The sequence below is a fragment of the Oncorhynchus masou genome, unplaced genomic scaffold, assembly GCF_036934945.1.
Source record: "Oncorhynchus masou masou isolate Uvic2021 unplaced genomic scaffold, UVic_Omas_1.1 unplaced_scaffold_779, whole genome shotgun sequence".
Taxonomy (NCBI): domain Eukaryota; kingdom Metazoa; phylum Chordata; class Actinopteri; order Salmoniformes; family Salmonidae; genus Oncorhynchus; species Oncorhynchus masou.
This window is the reverse complement of record NW_027014259.1, coordinates 150014-172500: the sequence shown is the minus strand read 5'-3', so window position 1 is coordinate 172500 and position 22487 is coordinate 150014. Positions and strand designations below refer to the sequence as shown.

Genomic DNA, 22487 nt, shown 5'->3' with positions numbered 1-22487 from the left:
GTGCTGGTCTCTGTTCTGTTACGTGGCCCCCCAGCTAAGATACAATAGTCAGTGTGCTGGTCTCTGTTCTGTTACGTGGCCCCCCAGCTAAGATACAATAGTCAGTGTGCTGGTCTCTGTGCTCTGTTCTGTTACATGGCCCCCCAGCTAAGATACAATAGTCAGTGTGATGTTCTCTGTTCTGTTACATGGCCCCCCAGCTAAGATACAATAGTCAGTGTGCTGGTCTCTGTTCTCTGTTCTGTTACATTGCCCCCCAGCTAAGATACAATAGTCAGTGTGATGTTCTCTGTTCTGTTACATGGCCCCCCAGCTAAGATACAATAGTCAGTGTGATGGTCTCTGTTCTGTTACATGGCCCCCAGCTAAGATACAATAGTCAGTGTGATGTTCTCTGTTCTGTTACATGGCCCCCCAGCTAAGATACAATAGTCAGTGTGCTGGTCTCTGTTCTCTGTTCTGTTACATGGCCCCCAGCTAAGATACAATAGTCAGTGTGATGTTCTCTGTTCTCTGTTCTGTTACAAGGCCCCCAGCTAAGATACAATAGTCAGTGTGATGGTCTCTGTTCTGGTACATGGCCCCCCAGCTAAGATACAGTAGTCAGTGTGATGGTCTCTGTCCTCTGTTCTGTTACATGGCCCCCCAGCTAAGATACAATATTCAGTGTGATGTTCTGTTACATGCCCCCCCAGCTAAGATACAATAGTCAGTGTGATGGTCTCTGTTCTGGTACATGGCCCCCCAGCTAAGATACAGTAGTCAGTGTGATGGTCTCTGTCCTCTGTTCTGTTACATGGCCCCCAGCTAAGATACAATAGTCAGTGTGATGTTCTGTTACATGCCCCCCCAGCTAAGATACAATAGTCAGTGTGATGTTCTCTGTTCTGTTACAAGGCCCCCCAGCTAAGATACAATAGTCAGTGTGATGTTCTCTGTTCTGTTACATGGCCCCCCAGCTAAGATACAATAGTCAGTGTGCTGGTCTCTGTTCTCTGTTCTGTTACAAGGCCCCCCAGCTAAGATACAATAGTCAGTGTGCTGGTCTCTGTGCTCTGTTCTGTTACATGGCCCCCCAGCTAAGATACAATAGTCAGTGTGCTGGTCTCTGTTCTCTGTTCTGTTACAAGGCCCCCCAGCTAAGATACAATAGTCAGTGTGATGTTCTCTGTTCTGTTACATGGCCCCCAGCTAAGATACAATAGTCAGTGTGCTGGTCTCTGTGCTCTGTTCTGTTACATGGCCCCCAGCTAAGATACAATAGTCAGTGTGATGTTCTCTGTTCTGTTACATGGCCCCCAGCTAAGATACAATAGTCAGTGTGATGTTCTCTGTTCTGTTACATGGCCCCCAGCTAAGATACCATAGTCAGTGTGCTGGTCTCTGTTCTCTGTTCTGTTACATGGCCCCCAGCTAAGATACAATAGTCAGTGTGATGGTCTCTGTTCTCTGTTCTGTTACATGGCCCCCAGCTAAGATACAATAGTCAGTTTGATGTTCTGTTACATGGCCCCCAGCTAAGATACAATAGTCAGTGTGATGGTCTCTGTTCTGTTAAATGGCCCCCAGCTAAGATACAATAGTCAGTGTGCTGGTCTCTGTGCTCTGTTCTGTTACATGGCCCCCAGCTAAGATACAATAGTCAGTGTGCTGGTCTCTGTGCTCTGTTCTGTTACATGGCCCCCAGCTAAGATACAATAGAATGTGTGATGTTCTCTGTTCTGTTACATGGCCCCCCAGCTAAGATACAATAGTCAGTGTGATGTTCTCTGTTCTGTTACATGGCCCCCAGCTAAGATACAATAGTCAGTGTGCTGGTCTCTGTTCTCTGTTCTGTTACATGGCCCCCAGCTAAGATACAATAGAATGTGTGATGTTCTCTGTTCTGTTACATGGCCCCCAGCTAAGATACAATAGTCAGTGTGATGTTCTCTGTTCTGTTACATGGCCCCCAGCTAAGATACAATAGTCAGTGTGATGGTCTCTGTTCTCTGTTCTGTTACATGGCCCCCAGCTAAGATACAATAGTCAGTTTGATGTTCTGTTACATGGCCCCCAGCTAAGATACAATAGTCAGTGTGATGGTCTCTGTTCTGTTAAATGGCCCCCAGCTAAGATACAATAGTCAGTGTGCTGGTCTCTGTGCTCTGTTCTGTTACATGGCCCCCAGCTAAGATACAATAGTCAGTGTGCTGGTCTCTGTGCTCTGTTCTGTTACATGGCCCCCAGCTAAGATACAATAGAATGTGTGATGTTCTCTGTTCTGTTACATGGCCCCCAGCTAAGATACAATAGTCAGTGTGATGTTCTCTGTTCTGTTACATGGCCCCCAGCTAAGATACAATAGTCAGTGTGCTGGTCTCTGTTCTCTGTTCTGTTACATGGCCCCCCAGCTAAGATACAATAGTCAGTGTGCTGGTCTCTGTTCTCTGTTCTGTTACATGGCCCCCCAGCTAAGATACAATAGAATGTGTGATTGGCAGGCAGCGATGTGCTTCCTCCATCACAGACACTGTTATCTGCCTCTCTCCTGTCGTATTCACTGAACAATATACCTTATCCTTTCACCCCCCTGCCTCCCCACTCCCTCCCTCACCCCCTGTCCTCCCTCCACCCCTCTGCCTCCCCACCACTCTGCTGCCTCCCCACCCCTCTGCTGCCTCCCCACCCCTCTGCCCCCTCCCCCTGCCTCCCTCCCTCCCCCCTGCCTCCCCACCCCACTGCCTCCCTCCCCCTTGCCTCCCCCCTCCCCCTGCCTCCCCTGCCTTCCCTCCCCTCTCCCTCCCTCACCCCCTGTCCTCCCTCCACCCCTCTGCCTCCCCACCCCTCTGCCTCCCCACCCCTCTGCCTCCCTCACTCTTGCCCTCCATACACCCCTCTGCCCCCCCCTCCCTGCCTCCCTCCCCCTGCCCTCCCTCACTCTTGCCCTCCATACACCCCCCTCTGCCCCCCCTCCCTGCCTCCCTCCCCCTGCCCTCCCTCACTCTTGCCCTCCATACACCCCTCTGCCCCCCCCCTGCCTCCCTCCCCCTCCTGTCCTCCCTCCACCCCTCCTCCTCCCCTCCCTCCTGCCTCCCTCACCCCCTGTCCTCCCTCCACCCCTCTGCCTCCCCACCCCTCTGCCCACCCCCTCCCTGCCTCCCTCACCCCCTGCCCTCCCTCCACCCCTCCTCCTCCCCTCCCTCTGCCCCCCTCCCTGCCTCCCTCCCCCTGCCCTCCCTCCTCTCCACCCCTCCTCCTCCTCCCCTCCCTCCTACCGTCCTCCATATTCAACCTGTCCTCCTCTCTCTCTCTTCGCCCGGCTGTCATTGCATCACAACAACTTGTGTCAGGGAACAAATGGAGGGAGAGAGGTCAGACAGACAGACAGAGCTGAGACTGAGGGCTGGAGCTAAATCTGGTCGTTATTGGAGTGTCTCTTATGCTCTGTTGGTGGAAGCTCTATTTTAGGGCCACTTAGAGAAAACCCACACGCCCATCCACTGAGCATTACCCTGTCAACACTACACGCCCATCCACCGAGCATTACCCTGTCAACACCACACGCCCGTAAACTGAGCATTACCCTGTCAACACCACAAGCCTGTAACACTGAGCATTACCCTGTCAACACCACAAGCCCATACTCTGAGCATTACCCTGTCAACACCACAAGCCCATCCACTGAGCATTACCCTGTCAACACCACAAGCCCATACACTGAGCATTACCCTGTCAACACCACAAGCCCATACACTGAGCATTACCCTGTCAACACCACAAGCCTGTAACACTGAGCATTACCCTGTCAACACCACAAGCCCATACTCTGAGCATTACCCTGTCAACACCACAAGCCCATCCACTGAGCATTACCCTGTCAACACCACAAGCCCATACACTGAGCATTACCCTGTCAACACCACAAGCCCATACACTGAGCATTACCCTGTCAACACCACAAGCCCATCCACTGAGCATTACCCTGTCAACACCACAAGCCCATCCACTGAGCATTACCCTGTCAACACCACAAGCCCATACACTGAGCATTACCCTGTCAACACCACAAGCCCATACACTGAGCATTACCCTGTCAACACCACTGATCATTACCCTGTCAACACCACTGAGCATTACCCTGTCAACACCACTGAGCATTACCCTGTCAACACCACTGAGCATTACCCTGTCAACACCACACGCCCATCCACTGAGCATTACCCTGTCAACACCACTGAGCATTACCCTGTCAACACCACGAGCCCGTACTCTGAGCATTACCCTGTCAACACCACAAGCCCATACACTGAGCATTACCCTGTCAACACCACGAGCCCATCCACTGAGCATTACCCTGTCAACACCACTGAGCATTACCCTGTCAACACCACTAGCCCGTACTCTGAGCATTACCCTGTCAACACCACAAGCCCATACACTGAGCATTACCCTGTCAACACCACGAGCCCATCCACTGAGCATTACCCTGTCAACACCACGAGCCCATCCACTGAGCATTACCCTGTCAACACCACTGAGCATTACCCTGTCAACACCACTGAGCATTACCCTGTCAACACCACTGAGCATTACCCTGTCAACACCACTGAGCATTACCCTGTCAACACCACTGAGCATTACCCTGTCTAGACCACATATTATCATGATACATATTCATGATTGTAGTAACTCAAGCTGGCCTTGACTTTACCCTGTAAATCTACATCCATTAAATGCTGTAGGGGAAACAGCTCTACCAATGTTAGTAGGGTTTCAGAGTTGGTTCTCTCTCCCAGAAGAGAGGAGAGGGGAGGAGAGGAGAGAGGAGAGGGGAGAGGAGAGGAGAGGAGAGAGGGGAGGAGAGGAGAGGAGAGGGGAGAGGAGAGGAGAGGGAGAGGGAGGAGAGGGAGAGGAGAGGGGAGGGTAGGGGAAAGGAGATGAGATGAGAGGAGAGGAGAGAAGAGGGGAGGGGAAAGGAGATGAGATGAGAGGAGAGGAGAGGAGAGGAGATGAGATGAGGGGAGAGGAGAGGAGAGGAGAGGAGATGAGATGAGGGGAGAGGAGAGGAGAGGAGAGGAGATGAGGGGAGAGGAGAGGAGAGTGTTCGGGCACTACGGTGCTGTTATGGCTGGCTGGCTGATGTAAGAGTTGTGAAAACACCAGTAAGACCCACAGACAGTCATCGTCAGGTCTGTCTCTCATGGACCATAGGAGACAGAGACCGGGTGGTCCAGCTGTCCTCCATGGCTCTACTGTTACCATGGTAATGTGATGTCTTTATTAATCATGATCCTGTCTTCTGTTTCATCCCTTTCTCCTGTCTTCTAACTTCTCCCTCCCTCCCTCCCTCCCTCCCCCTCCAGTGGGATGCGATAACAGAGATGGATGAACAGAACCGACCTATCCATACCTTCCAGGTGTGTCATGTGATGGAGCCCAACCAGAACAACTGGCTACAGTCCAATTGGATCCAGCGCCAGGAAGCACAGAAGGTAATATATAATAATATACAGTATAATACTAATAATAATATACAGTATAATACTAATAATAATATACAGTATAATACTAATAATAGTATATAGTATAATACTAATAATAATATACAGTATAATATATAGTATAATACTACTAATAATAGTATATAGTATAATACTAATAATAATATATAGTATAATACTAATAATAATATATAGTATAATACTAATAATAGTATATAGTATAATACTACTAATAATATACAGTATAATAATAATAATATACAGTGTAATACTACTAATAATATACAGTATAATACTACTAATAATATACAGTATAATACTAATAATAATATACAGTATAATACTACTAATAATATATAGTATAATACTACTAATAATATACAGTATAATACTAATAATATCTAGTATAATACTAATAATATACAGTATAATAATAATAATAATATATAGTATAATACTAATAATAATATATAGTATAATACTAATAATACTATATAGTATAATACTAATAATAATATATAGTATAATACTAATAATAATATATAGTATAATACTAATAATATACAGTATAATACTAATAATAATATACAGTATAATACTAATAATAATATACAGTATAATACTAATAATAATATAAAGTATAATACTAATAATAATATACAGTATAATACTAATAATAATATATAGTATAATACTAATAATATACAGTATAATACTAATAATAATGTATAGTATAATACTAATAATAATATACAGTATAATACTAATAATAATATACAGTATAATACTAATGATAATATACAGTATAATACTAATAATAATATAAAGTATAATACAAATAATAATATACAGTATAATACTAATAATAATATATAGTATAATACGTATAATATACAGTATAATACTACTAATAATATATAGTATAATACTAATAATAGTATATAGTATAATACTAATATACAGTATAATACTAATAATAGTATATAGTATAATACTAATATACAGTATAATACTAATAATAATATACAGTATAATACTAATAATGATATACAGTATAATACTACTAATAATATATAGTATAATACTAATAATAATATACAGTATAATACTAATAATAATATATAGTATAATACTAATAATATACAGTATAATACTAATAATAATATATAGTATAATACTAATAATAATATATAGTATAATACTAATAATAATATACAGTATAATACTACTAATAATATACAGTATAATACTAATAATAATATACAGTATAATACTAATAATAATATATAGTATAATACTAATAATAATATACAGTATAATACTGATAATAATATACAGTATAATACTAAGGTAATATTTAATAATATACAGTATACTATATAGTATAATTGCAATAATAATATACGCCAGGCAGTACAGAAGGTAATATATAATAATATACAGTATAATATATAGTACAATACTAATAATAATATACACCAGGCAGCGCACAAGGTCATATATAATAATATACCGTATAATATATAGTTAATTGTAATAATAATATACTAATAATTATAATGTAATATATAACCCAGGTGTGTTGCAGGTAATAAAAGGTGTATGTCGTGTTCCCTTCAGGTGTACGTGGAGCTGCGCTTCACCCTGAGAGACTGTAACTCCATCCCTTGGGTGTCTGGTACCTGCAAGGAGACCTTTAACCTCTTCTACCTCCAGACAGAAGAGCCGCACGCCGCCGCCACCCGCTTCAGACCCGCCGACTACGCCAAGGTCTAGTTTTAGAGAATCCTACTTGTTGACAAGGTGTTAATAATTTCATTAGATTGTTTTAAACTCTTCTTTGACTGAGAAAACGTTCTCATTTACAGCAACGACCTGGGGAATAGTTACAGGGGAGAGAGGAGGGGAGGAATGAGCCAATTGGAAGCTGGGGATGATTAGGTGGCCATGGTTTGAGGGCCAGATAGGACATTTTAGCCAGGACACCGGGGTTAACACCCCTACTCTTGTGATAAATGCAATGGGATCTTTAATTACATTTACATTTAAGTCATTTAGCAGACGCTCTTATCCAGAGCGACTTACAAGTTAATTTTTACCTTTATTTAACCAGGCAAGTCAGTTAAGAACACATTCTTATTTTTCAATGACGGCCTGGGAACAGTGGGTTAACTGCCTGTTCAGGGGCAGAACGACATATTTGTACCTTGTCGGCTCGGGGGTTTGAACTCACAACCTTCCGGTTACTAGTCCAACGCTCTAACCACTAGGCTACCCTAGTAGAGTCAGGACACCCGTTTAACGCCATGTACGAAGGATCCCACCTTACACAGGACAATGTCCCCAATCACTGCCCTGGGGATTTGGGATCTCCTTAGACCAGAGGGAAGAGTGTCCCCTACAGGCCCTCCAACACCACTCCCACCAGCACCTGGTCTCCCATTCAGGGACTGACCAGGACCAACCCTGCTTAGCTTCAGAGCCAAGCCAGCGGTGGGATGCTGCTGGCTAATTTTCACTTATTGGACTTTTTGACTCATCATATATTGACATAGTGTTCTTCTCTTTCACATACCTTATTTACCTGTTATTATCTGTGTGACAGACAAAGGCAAAACAAAACCTGGTGTTCTTATTGGACTGTTTCATGACCTGGTGTTCTTATTGGACTGTTTCATGACCTGGTGTTCCTATTGGACTGTTTTCATGACCTGGTGTTCTTATTGGACTGTTTTCATGACCTGGTGTTCTTATTGGACTGTTTCATGACCTGGTGTTCCTATTGGACTGTTTCATGACCTGGTGTTCTTATTGGACTATTTCATGACCTGGTGTTCTTATTGGACTGTTTCATGACCTGGTGTTCTTATTGGACTGTTTCATGACCTGGTGTTCTTATTGGACTGTTTTCATGACCTGGTGTTCTTATTGGACTGTTTTCATGACCTGGTGTTCTTATTGGACTGTTTCATGACCTGGTGTTCTTATTGGACTATTTTCATGACCTGGTGTTCTTATTGGACTATTTCATGACCTGGTGTTCTTATTGGACTGTTTCATGACCTGGTGTTCTTATTGGACTGTTTTCATGACCTGGTGTTCCTATTGGACTGTTTCATGACCTGGTGTTCTTATTGGACTGTTTCATGACCTGGTGTTCTTATTGGACTGCTTTCATGACCTGGTGTTCTTATTGGACTGTTTTCATGACCTGGTGTTCTTATTGGACTGTTTCATGACCTGGTGTTCTTATTGGACTGTTTTCATGACCTGGTGTTCTTATTGGACTGTTTCATGACCTGGTGTTCTTATTGGACTGTTTCATGACCTGGTGTTCTTATTGGACTGTTTCATGACCTGGTGTTCTTATTGGACTGTTTTCATGACCTGGTGTTCTTATTGGACTGTTTCATGACCTGGTGTTCTTATTGGACTGTTTCATGACCTGGTGTTCTTATTGGACTGTTTCATGACCTGGTGTTCTTATTGGACTGTTTTCATGACCTGGTGTTCTTATTGGACTGTTTTCATGACCTGGTGTTCTTATTGGACTGTTTTATGACCTGGTGTTCTTATTGGACTGTTTCATGACCTGGTGTTCTTATTGGACTATTTTCATGACCTGGTGTTCTTATTGGACTGTTTTCATGACCTGGTGTTCTTATTGGACTGTTTTCATGACCTGGTGTTCTTATTGGACTGTTTTCATGACCTGGTGTTCTTATTGGACTGTTTCATGACCTGGTGTTCTTATTGGACTATTTTCATGACCTGGTGTTCTTATTGGACTGTTTTCATGACCTGGTGTTCTTATTGGACTGTTTCATGACCTGGTGTTCTTATTGGACTGTTTTCATGACCTGGTGTTCTTATTGGACTGTTTCATGACCTGGTGTTCTTATTGGACTGTTTCATGACCTGGTGTTCTTATTGGACTGCTTTCATGACCTGGTGTTCTTATTGGACTGTTTTCATGACCTGGTGTTCTTATTGGACTGCTTTCATGACCTGGTGTTCTTATTGGACTGTTTTCATGACCTGGTGTTCTTATTGGACTGCTTTCATGACCTGGTGTTCTTATTGGACTGTTTTCATGACCTGGTGTTCTTATTGGACTGTTTTCATGACCTGGTGTTCTTATTGGACTGTTTCATGACCTGGTGTTCCTATTGGACTGTTTCATGACCTGGTGTTCTTATTGGACTGTTTTCATGACCTGGTGTTCTTATTGGACTGTTTTCATGACCTGGTGTTCTTACTGGACTGTTTCATGACCTGGTGTTCTTATTGGACTATTTTCATGACCTGGTGTTCTTATTGGACTGTTTTCATGACCTGGTGTTCTTATTGGACTGTTTCATGACCTGGTGTTCTTATTGGACTGTTTTCATGACCTGGTGTTCTTATTGGACTGTTTCATGACCTGGTGTTCTTATTGGACTGTTTCATGACCTGGTGTTCTTATTGGACTGTTTCATGACCTGGTGTTCTTATTGGACTGTTTTCATGACCTGGTGTTCTTATTGGACTGTTTTCATGACCTGGTGTTCTTATTGGACTGTTTTATGACCTGGTGTTCTTATTAGACTGTTTCATGACCTGGTGTTCTTATTGGACTATTTTCATGACCTGGTGTTCTTATTGGACTGTTTTCATGACCTGGTGTTCTTATTGGACTGTTTTCATGACCTGGTGTTCTTATTGGACTGTTTTCATGACCTGGTGTTCTTATTGGACTGTTTCATGACCTGGTGTTCTTATTGGACTATTTTCATGACCTGGTGTTCTTATTGGACTGTTTTCATGACCTGGTGTTCTTATTGGACTGTTTCATGACCTGGTGTTCTTATTGGACTGTTTTCATGACCTGGTGTTCTTATTGGACTGTTTCATGACCTGGTGTTCTTATTGGACTGTTTCATGACCTGGTGTTCTTATTGGACTGCTTTCATGACCTGGTGTTCTTATTGGACTGTTTTCATGACCTGGTGTTCTTATTGGACTGTTTCATGACCTGGTGTTCTTATTGGACTGTTTCATGACCTGGTGTTCTTATTGGACTGTTTTCATGACCTGGTGTTCTTATTGGACTGTTTCATGACCTGGTGTTGTTATTGGACTGTTTCATGACCTGGTGTTCTTATTGGACTGTTTTCATGACCTGGTGTTCTTATTGGACTGTTTCATGACCTGGTGTTCCTATTGGACTGTTTCATGACCTGGTGTTCTTATTGGACTGTTTTCATGACCTGGTGTTCTTATTGGACTGTTTTCATGACCTGGTGTTCTTACTGGACTGTTTTCATGACCTGGTGTTCCTATTGGACTGTTTTCATGACCTGGTGTTCCTATTGGACTGTTTTCATGACCTGGTGTTCTTATTGGACTGTTTCATGACCTGGTGTTCTTATTGGACTGTTTCATGACCTGGTGTTCTTATTGGACTGTTTCATGACCTGGTGTTCTTATTAGTCTGTTTCTATAGCTGTTGTTACTGTTACTGAGTTATTTCATAACTGTTACTTTTAAATAGGATAGTTATTTCATAGTTGTTGTTACTGTTAAAGAGGAGAGTTATTTCATAACTGTTACTGGTCAAGAGGAGATATATTTTAGCATTTAATGGTGCTGTGACACTACTACCCAGGTGCATATGATGAAAAACATATTGGATTTGATTTGATTTGAAGGTGGACACCATTGCTGCCGATGAGAGCTTCACACAGACGGACCTGGGCGACCGCGTTCTGCGCCTCAACACGGAGGTAAGTTTGGTTGAATATTATATTCATTACGTTCTTATACTCCAGTGCTCTTTTGTCTTTTTGTTTTCTTTCGCAATATTTATTTTAAAAAATATATATATTTTCATTAGAATTTCAGGGCAGAACTACAGATTTTTACCTTATCAGCTCAAGGATTCGATCTAGCAACCTTTCGCAAGGCTACCTGTCGCCTCTACACTCTAACCACTAGACTACCAGCTGACTCTACACTCTAACCACTAGGCTACCTACGTCTTCTACACTCTAACCACTAGGCTACCTGTCGCCTCTACACTCTAACCACTAGACTACCAGCTGACTCTACACTCTAACCACTAGGCTACCTACGTCTTCTACACTCTAACCACTAGGCTACCTGTCGCCTCTACACTCTAACCACTAGACTACCAGCTGACTCTACACTCTAACCACTAGGCTACCTGCCGCCTCTACACTCTAACCACTAGGCTACCTGCCGCCTCTACACTCTAACCACTAGGCTACCTGCCGCCTCTACACTCTAACCACTAGACTACCAGCTGACTCTACACTCTAACCACTAGGCTACCTGCCGCCTCTACACTCTAACCACTAGGCTACCTGCCTCCTCTACACTCTAACCACTAGGCTACCTGCCTCCTCTTCACTCTAACCACTAGGTTACCTGCCTCCTCTACACTCTAACCACTAGGCTACCTGCCTCCTCTACACTCTAACCACTAGACTACCTGCCTCCTCTACATTCTAACCACTAGGCTACCTGCCTCCTCTACACTCTAACCACTAGGTTACCTGCCTCCTCTACACTCTAACCACTAGGCTACCTGCCTCCTCTACACTCTAACCACTAGACTACCTGCCTCCTCCACATTCTAACCACTACACTACACACTAACACTCTAACCACTAGACTACCAGCTGACTCTACACTCTAACCACTAGGCTACCTGCCGCCTCTACACTCTAACCACTAGGCTACCTGCCGCCTCTACACTCTAACCACTAGGCTACCTGCCGCCTCTACACTCTAACCACTAGACTACCAGCTGACTCTACACTCTAACCACTAGGCTACCTGCCGCCTCTACACTCTAACCACTAGGCTACCTGCCTCCTCTACACTCTAACCACTAGACTACCTGCCTCCTCTACATTCTAACCACTAGGCTACCTGCCTCCTCTACACTCTAACCACTAGGCTACCTGCCTCCTCTTCACTCTAACCACTAGGTTACCTGCCTCCTCTACACTCTAACCACTAGGCTACCTGCCTCCTCTACATTCTAACCACTAGGCTACCTGCCTCCTCTTCACTCTAACCACTAGGCTACCTGCCTCCTCTACACTCTAACCACTAGGCTACCAGCCTCCTCTACACTCTAACCACTAGGCTACCTGTCGCCTCTACACTCTAACCACTAGACTACCAGCTGACTCTACACTCTAACCACTAGGCTACCTGCCACCTCTACACTCTAACCACTAGGCTACCTGTCGCCTCTACACTCTAACCACTAGACTACCAGCTGACTCTACACTCTAACCACTAGGCTACCTGTCTCCTCTACACTCTAACCACTAGGCTACCTGTCGCCTCTACACTCTAACCACTAGACTACCAGCTGACTCTACACTCTAACCACTAGGCTACCTGCCTCCTCTACACTCTAACCACTAGACTACCTGCCTCCTCTACACCCTAACCACTAGACTACCTTTCTCCTCTACACTCTAACCACTAGGCTGGACTCTTAGGGTAGAGGCCTGGGAGCCATGTTGAATCTATAATAATATATATGGACTCTTAGGGTAGAGGCCTGGGAGTCATGTTGAATCTATAATAATATATATAGACTCTTAGGGTAGAGGCCTGGGAGCCATGTTGAATCTATAATAATATATATGGACTCTTAGGGTAGAGGCCTGGGAGTCATGTTGAATCTATAATAATATATATGGACTCTTAGGGTAGAGGCCTGGGAGCCATGTTGAATCTATAATAATATATATAGACTCTTAGGGTAGAGGCCTGGGAGCCATGTTGAATCTATAATAATATATATGGACTCTTAGGGTAGAGGCCTGGGAGTCATGTTGAATCTATAATAATATATATGGACTCTTAGGGTAGAGGCCTGGGAGCCATGTTGAATCTATAATAATATATATGGACTCTTAGGGTAGAGGCCTGGGAGTCATGTTGAATCTATAATAATATATATGGACTCTTAGGGTAGAGGCCTGGGAGCCATGTTGAATCTATAATAATATTTATGGACTCTTAGGGTCGAGGCCTGGGAGTCATGTTGAATCTATAATAATATTTATGGACTCTTAGGGTAGAGGCCTGGGAGCCATGTTGAATCTATAATAATATATATGGACTCTTAGGGTAGAGGCCTGGGAGTCATGTTGAATCTATAATAATATATATGGACTCTTAGGGTAGAGGCCTGGGAGTCATGTTGAATCTATAATAATATATATGGACTCTTAGGGTAGAGGCCTGGGAGTCATGTTGAATCTATAATAATATATATGGACTCTTAGGGTAGAGGCCTGGGAGTCATGTTGAATCTATAATAATATATATGGACTCTTAGGGTAGAGGCCTGGGAGCCATGTTGAATCTATAATAATATATATGGACTCTTAGGGTAGAGGCCTGGGAGTCATGTTGAATCTATAATAATATATATGGACTCTTAGGGTCGAGGCCTGGGAGCCATGTTGAATCTATAATAATATATATGGACTCTTAGGGTCGAGGCCTGGGAGCCATGTTGAATCTATAATAATATATATGGACTCTTAGGGTAGAGGCCTGGGAGTCATGTTGAATCTATAATAATATATATGGACTCTTAGGGTAGAGGCCTGGGAGTCATGTTGAATCTATAATAATATATATATAGACTCTTAGGGTAGAGGCCTGGGAGCCATGTTGAATCTATAACAATATATATGGACTCTTAGGGTAGAGGCCTGGGAGTCATGTTGAATCTATAATAATATATATGGACTCTTAGGGTAGAGGCCTGGGAGTCATGTTGAATCTATAATAATATATATATAGACTCTTAGGGTAGAGGCCTGGGAGTCATGTTGAATCTATAATAATATATATATAGACTCTTAGGGTCGAGGCCTGGGAGTCATGTTGAATCTATAATATATATAGACTCTTAGGGTAGAGGCCTGGGAGCCATGTTGAATCTATAATAATATATATGGACTCTTAGGGTAGAGGCCTGGGAGCCATGTTGAATCTATAATAATATATATGGACTCTTAGGGTAGAGGCCTGGGAGTCATGTTGAATCTATAATAATATATATGGACTCTTAGGGTCGAGGCCTGGGAGTCATGTTGAATCTATAATAATATATATGGACTCTTAGGGTAGAGGCCTGGGAGTCATGTTGAATATATAATAATATATATGGACTCTTAGGGTAGAGGCCTGGGAGTCATGTTGAATCTATAATAATATATATGGACTCTTAGGGTAGAGGCCTGGGAGTCATGTTGAATCTATAATAATATATATAGACTCTTAGGGTCGAGGCCTGGGAGTCATGTTGAATCTATAATAATATATATGGACTCTTAGGGTCGAGGCCTGGAGTCATGTTGAATCTATAATAATATATATGGACTCTTAGGGTAGAGGCCTGGGAGCCATGTTGAATCTATAATAATATATATGGACTCTTAGTGTAGAGGCCTCGACACACGTCTTTAAGGAGCCATGTTGAATCTATAATAATATATATGGACTCTTAGGGTAGAGGCCTGGGAGCCATGTTGAATCTATAATATGTATATATGGACTCTTAGGGTAGAGGCCTGGGAGCCATGTTGAATCTATAATAATATATATGGACTCTTAGGGTAGAGGCCTGGGAGCCATGTTGAATCTATAATATGTATATATGGACTCTTAGGGTAGAGGCCTGGGAGCCATGTTGAATCTATAATAATATATATGGACTCTTAGGGTAGAGGCCTGGGAGTCATGTTGAATCTATAATATGTATATATGGACTCTTAGGGTAGAGGCCTGGGAGCCATGTTGAATCTATAATAATATATATGGACTCTTAGGGTAGAGGCCTGGGAGCCATGTTGAATCTATAATAATATATATGGACTCTTAGGGTAGAGGCCTGGGAGTCATGTTGAATCTATAATAATATATATATAGACTCTTAGGGTAGAGGCCTGGGAGCCATGTTGAATCTATAATAATATATATAGACTCTTAGGGTAGAGGCCTGGGAGTCATGTTGAATCTATAATAATATATATGGACTCTTAGGGTAGAGGCCTGGGAGTCATGTTGAATCTATAATAATATATATAGACTCTTAGGGTAGAGGCCTGGGAGCCATGTTGAATCTATAATATATATATAGACTCTTAGGGTAGAGGCCTGGGAGCCATGTGTAATCTATAATAATATATATATAGACTCTTAGGGTAGAGGCCTGGGAGCCATGTTGAATCTATAATAATATATATGGACTCTTAGGGTAGAGGCCTGGGAGTCATGTTGAATCTATAATAATATATATAGACTCTTAGGGTAGAGGCCTGGGAGCCATGTTGAATCTATAATAATATATATGGACTCTTAGGGTAGAGGCCTGGGAGTCATGTTGAATCTATAATAATATATATGGACTCTTAGGGTAGAGGCCTGGGAGTCATGTTGAATCTATAATAATATATATAGACTCTTAGGGTAGAGGCCTGGGAGTCATGTTGAATCTATAATTATATATATGGACTCTTAGGGTAGAGACCTGGGAGTCATGTTGAATCTATAATAATATATATAGACTCTTAGGGTAGAGGCCTGGGAGTCATGTTGAATCTATAATAATATATATATAGACTCTTAGGGTAGAGGCCTGGGAGCCATGTTGAATATATAATAATATATATATAGACTCTTAGGGTCGAGGCCTGGAGCCATGTTGAATCTATAATAATATATATGGACTCTTAGGGTAGAGGCCTGGGAGTCATGTTGAATCTATAATAATATATATGGACTCTTAGGGTAGAGGCCTGGGAGCCATGTTGAATCTATAATAATATATATGGACTCTTAGGGTAGAGGCCTGGGAGTCATGTTGAATCTATAATAATATATATGGACTCTTAGGGTAGAGGCCTGGGAGTCATGTTGAATCTATAATAATATATATATAGACTCTTAGGGTAGAGGCCTGGGAGTCATGTTGAATCTATAATAATATATATATAGACTCTTAGGGTAGAGGCCTGGGAGCCATGTTGAATATATAATAATATATATATAGACTCTTAGGGTAGAGGCCTGGGAGCCATGTTGAATCTATAATATATATATATAGACTCTTAGCTTAGAGGCCTGGGAGCCATGTTGAATCTATAATATGTATATATGGACTCTTAGGGTAGAGGCCTGGGAGCCATGTTGAATCTATAATAATATATATGGACTCTTAGGGTAGAGGCCTGGGAGTCATGTTGAATCTATAATAATATATATGGACTCTTAGGGTAGAGGCCTGGGAGCCATGTTGAATCTATAATAATATATAAGGACTCTTAGGGTAGAGGCCTGGGAGTCATGTTGAATCTATAATAATATATATAGACTCTTAGGGTAGAGGCCTGGGAGTCATGTTGAATCTATAATATGTATATATGGACTCTTAGGGTAGAGGCCTGGGAGCCATGTTGAATCTATAATAATATATATGGACTCTTAGGGTAGAGGCCTGGGAGCCATGTTGAATCTATAATAATATATATGGACTCTTAGGGTAGAGGCCTGGGAGTCATGTTGAATCTATAATAATATATATATAGACTCTTAGGGTAGAGGCCTGGGAGCCATGTTGAATCTATAATAATATATATAGACTCTTAGGGTAGAGGCCTGGGAGTCATGTTGAATCTATAATAATATATATGGACTCTTAGGGTAGAGGCCTGGGAGTCATGTTGAATCTATAATAATATATATAGACTCTTAGGGTAGAGGCCTGGGAGCCATGTTGAATCTATAATATATATATAGACTCTTAGGGTAGAGGCCTGGGAGCCATGTGTAATCTATAATAATATATATATAGACTCTTAGGGTAGAGGCCTGGGAGCCATGTTGAATCTATAATAATATATATGGACTCTTAGGGTAGAGGCCTGGGAGTCATGTTGAATCTATAATAATATATATAGACTCTTAGGGTAGAGGCCTGGGAGCCATGTTGAATCTATAATAATATATATGGACTCTTAGGGTAGAGGCCTGGGAGTCATGTTGAATCTATAATAATATATATGGACTCTTAGGGTCGAGGCCTGGGAGCCATGTTGAATCTATAATAATATATATATAGACTCTTAGGGTAGAGGCCTGGGAGTCATGTTGAATCTATAATAATATATATAGACTCTTAGGGTAGAGGCCTGGGAGTCATGTTGAATCTATAATTATATATATGGACTCTTAGGGTAGAGACCTGGGAGTCATGTTGAATCTATAATAATATATATAGACTCTTAGGGTAGAGGCCTGGGAGTCATGTTGAATCTATAATAATATATATATAGACTCTTAGGGTAGAGGCCTGGGAGCCATGTTGAATATATAATAATATATATATAGACTCTTAGGGTCGAGGGCCTGGAGCCATGTTGAATCTATAATAATATATATGGACTCTTAGGGTAGAGGCCTGGGAGTCATGTTGAATCTATAATAATATATATGGACTCTTAGGGTAGAGGCCTGGGAGCCATGTTGAATATATAATAATATATATATAGACTCTTAGGGTCGAGGCCTGGAGCCATGTTGAATCTATAATAATATATATGGACTCTTAGGGTAGAGGCCTGGGAGTCATGTTGAATCTATAATAATATATATGGACTCTTAGGGTAGAGGCCTGGGAGTCATGTTGAATCTATAATAATATATATATAGACTCTTAGGGTAGAGGCCTGGGAGTCATGTTGAATCTATAATAATATATATATAGACTCTTAGGGTAGAGGCCTGGGAGCCATGTTGAATATATAATAATATATATATAGACTCTTAGGGTAGAGGCCTGGGAGCCATGTTGAATCTATAATATATATATATAGACTCTTAGCTTAGAGGCCTGGGAGCCATGTTGAATCTATAATATGTATATATGGACTCTTAGGGTAGAGGCCTGGGAGCCATGTTGAATCTATAATAATATATATGGACTCTTAGGGTAGAGGCCTGGGAGTCATGTTGAATCTATAATAATATATATGGACTCTTAGGGTAGAGGCCTGGGAGCCATGTTGAATCTATAATAATATATATGGACTCTTAGGGTAGAGGCCTGGGAGTCATGTTGAATCTATAATAATATATATAGACTCTTAGGGTAGAGGCCTGGGAGTCATGTTGAATCTATAATATGTATATATGGACTCTTAGGGTAGAGGCCTGGGAGCCATGTTGAATCTATAATAATATATATGGACTCTTAGGGTAGAGGCCTGGGAGTCATGTTGAATCTATAATAATATATATGGACTCTTAGGGTAGAGGCCTGGGAGTCATGTTGAATCTATAATAATATATATAGACTCTTAGGGTAGAGGCCTGGGAGCCATGTTGAATCTATAATATATATATATGGACTCTTAGGGTAGAGGCCTGGGAGCCATGTTGAATCTATAATAATATATATGGACTCTTAGGGTAGAGGCCTGGGAGTCATGTTGAATCTATAATAATATATATGGACTCTTAGGGTAGAGGCCTGGGAGTCATGTTGAATCTATAATAATATATATGGACTCTTAGGGTAGAGGCCTGGGAGTCATGTTGAATCTATAATAATATATATGGACTCTTAGGGTAGAGGCCTGGGAGTCATGTTGAATCTATAATAATATATATGGACTCTTAGGGTAGAGGCCTGGGAGTCATGTTGAATCTATAATAATATATATGGACTCTTAGTGTAGAGGCCTGGGAGCCATGTTGAATCTATAATAATATATATATAGACTCTTAGGGTAGAGGCCTGGGAGTCATGTTGAATCTATAATAATATATATGGACTCTTAGGGTAGAGGCCTGGGAGTCATGTTGAATCTATAATAATATATATGGACTCTTAGGGTAGAGGCCTGGGAGTCATGTTGAATCTATAATAATATATATGGACTCTTAGGGTAGAGGCCTGGGAGTCATGTTGAATCTATAATAATATATATGGACTCTTAGGGTAGAGGCCTGGGAGTCATGTTGAATCTATAATAATATATATATGGACTCTTAGGGTAGAGGCCTGGGAGCCATGTTGAATCTATAATAATATATATGGTCTCTTAGGGTAGAGGCCTGGGAGTCATGTTGAATCTATAATAATATATATGGACTCTTAGGGTCGAGGCCTGGGAGCCATGTTGAATCTATAATAATATATATGGACTCTTAGGGTAGAGGCCTGGGAGTCATGTTGAATCTATAATAATATATATGGACTCTTAGGGTAGAGGCCTGGGAGCCATGTTGAATCTATAATAATATATATGGACTCTTAGGGTAGAGGCCTGGGAGCCATGTTGAATCTATAATAATATATATGGACTCTTAGGGTAGAGGCCTGGGAGTCATGTTGAATCTATAATAATATATATGGACTCTTAGGGTAGAGGCCTGGGAGTCATGTTGAATCTATAATAATATATATATAGACTCTTAGGGTAGAGGCCTGGGAGTCATGTTGAATCTATAATAATATATATGGACTCTTAGGGTAGAGGCCTGGGAGTCATGTTGAATCTATAATAATATATATGGACTCTTAGGGTAGAGGCCTGGGAGCCATGTTGAATCTATAATATATATATGGACTCTTAGGGTAGAGGCCTGGGAGCCATGTTGAATCTATAATAATATATATGGACTCTTAGGGTAGAGGCCTGGGAGTCATGTTGAATCTATAATAATATATATGGTCTCTTAGGGTAGAGGCCTGGGAACCATGTTGAATCTATAATATATATATGGACTCTTAGGGTAGAGGCCTTGGAGCCATGTTGAATCTATAATAATATATATGGACTCTTAGGGTAGAGGCCTGGGAGCCATGTTGAATCTATAATAATATATATGGACTCTTAGGGTCGAGGCCTCGACACACGTCTTTAAGGAGCCATGTTGAATCTGCCTGTGCCTGCCGTCATAATAGATGCTGTTTGAGAGGAGAGGTCATTTCATTGTGTAGCCTCCGCTCTACTGTAAGCCTGTGACAAATAAAAACGTTCCTTTGATTTGAGGTCAGAGAGGTCGGCCCCGTGACCCAGAAGGGCTTCTACCTGGCGTTCCAGGATGTGGGGGCGTGTATCGCTCTGGTCTCCGTCAAGGTGTTCTACAAGGTATTGTGATGTATTTATTTATTATATCTGTCTGTCTGTCTGTCTGTCTGTCTGTCTGTCTGTGTCTCTGTCCTGTCTGTCTGTCTGTCTGTCTGTCTGTCTGTCTGTCTGTCTGTCTGTCTGTCTGTCTGCCTGTCTGCCTTGTCTGTCTGTCTGTCTGTCTGTCTGTCTGTCTGTCTGTCTTGTCTGTCTTGTCTGTCTGTCTGTCTGTCTGTCTGTCTTGTCTGTCTTGTCTGTCTTGTCTGTCTGTCTGTCTGTCTGTACTATGTACAGTGTCTTGTGAAAGTATTCACCCCCCTTGGCTTTTTTTCCTATTTTGTATCTCTGGAAGACTGAAACAGGTTTCCCTCGAGATTTTCCCTGTATTTAGCGCCATCCATTATTCCTTCAATTCTGACCAGTTTCCCTGCCAATGAAAAACTTTCCCACAGCATGATGCTGCCACCACCATGCTTCACTGTGGGGATGATGTTCTCGGGGTGATAAGAGGTGTTGGGTTTGCTCCAGACTTAGCGTTTTCCTTGATGGTCAAAAAGCTGACCAGAGTACCTTCTTCCATATGTTTGAGGAGTCTCCCACATGCCTTTTGGTGAACACCAAACATGTTTGCTTATTTTTTTCTTTAAGCAATGGCTTTTTTCTGGCCATTCTTCCATAAAGCCCAGCTCTGTGGAGTGTACGGCTTAAAGTGGTCCTAAGGACAGATACTCCAATCTCCTCTGTGGAGCTTTGCAGCTCCTTCAGGGTTATCTTTGGTCTCTTTGTTTCCTCTCTGATTAATGCCCTCCTTGCCTGGTCTGTGAGTTTTGGTGGGCGGCCCTCTCTTGGCAGGTTTGTTGTGGTGCCATATTCTTTCCATTTTTAATAATGGATTTAATGGTGCTCTGTGGGATGTTCAAAGTTTCTGATATATTTTTTTAACCTAACCCTGATCTGTACTTCTCCACAACTTTGTCCATGACCTGTTTGGAGAGCTCCTTGGTCTTCATGGTGCCGCTTGCTTAGTGGTGTTGCAGACTCTGGGGCCTTTCAGAACAGGTGTATATATACTGAGATCATGTGACACTTAGATTACACACAGGTGGACTTTATTTAACTAATTATGTGGCTTCTGGAGGTAATTGGTTCTTATTTAGGGGCTTCATAGAAAAGGGGTGAATACATATGCACACACCACTTTTCATTTATTTATTTTTTGAATTTTTTTCAAACAAGTGTTGTTTTTTTCACCAATTTGGACTATTTTGTGTTTGTCCATCACATAAATCCAAATAAAAATCCATTTAAATGACAGGTTGTAATGAAACAAAAACTCCAAGGGGGATGAATACTTTTACAAGGCCCTGTACTGACTTTCTATCTCTCTCCTTATCGAAGCGCTGTCCATCCACTCTGAGGAACCTGGCAACGTTCCCAGACACGGTACCAAGGGTCGACTCCTCCTCGCTGGTGGAGGTGCGGGGAGCGTGCGTGGAGAACGCAGAGGAGAGGGATACGCCCAAACTGTACTGTGGGGCGGACGGGGACTGGCTGGTTCCTCTGGGGCGATGCGTCTGTAGTCTGGGACATGAGGAGATTGACGGATTCTGCCAGGGTGAGTTGTGGCTAACATTGCTCCCTGGGCACAGATATCAGTTCAATGTCTAGTTTTGATTTCAATTTGGTTGATTTGTCAAAATATGTGAATTCAACCAAACAATTAACCAAATTCAATTCAAATCAACCAAACAATTCACCAAATTCAATTCAAATCAACCAAACAATTCACCCAATTCAAATCAACCAAACAATTCACCAAATTCAA

At 41.9% G+C, this 22487-nt stretch overlaps 1 protein-coding gene across 1 annotated transcript in view; it reads left to right on the top strand.

Annotated features, from left to right (window-relative positions):
* LOC135537440 (ephrin type-A receptor 6-like) overlaps window positions 1–22487 on the top strand; it is a 247500-nt gene that overhangs the window by 75006 nt on the left and 150007 nt on the right. The window contains exons 3-7 of the mRNA XM_064963605.1: window positions 5346–5474; window positions 7104–7253; window positions 11174–11248; window positions 20585–20683; window positions 22061–22277. Coding sequence (XP_064819677.1) covers window positions 5346–5474; window positions 7104–7253; window positions 11174–11248; window positions 20585–20683; window positions 22061–22277 — 670 coding nt within the window. The remainder of the gene's footprint in view (window positions 1–5345; window positions 5475–7103; window positions 7254–11173; window positions 11249–20584; window positions 20684–22060; window positions 22278–22487) is intronic.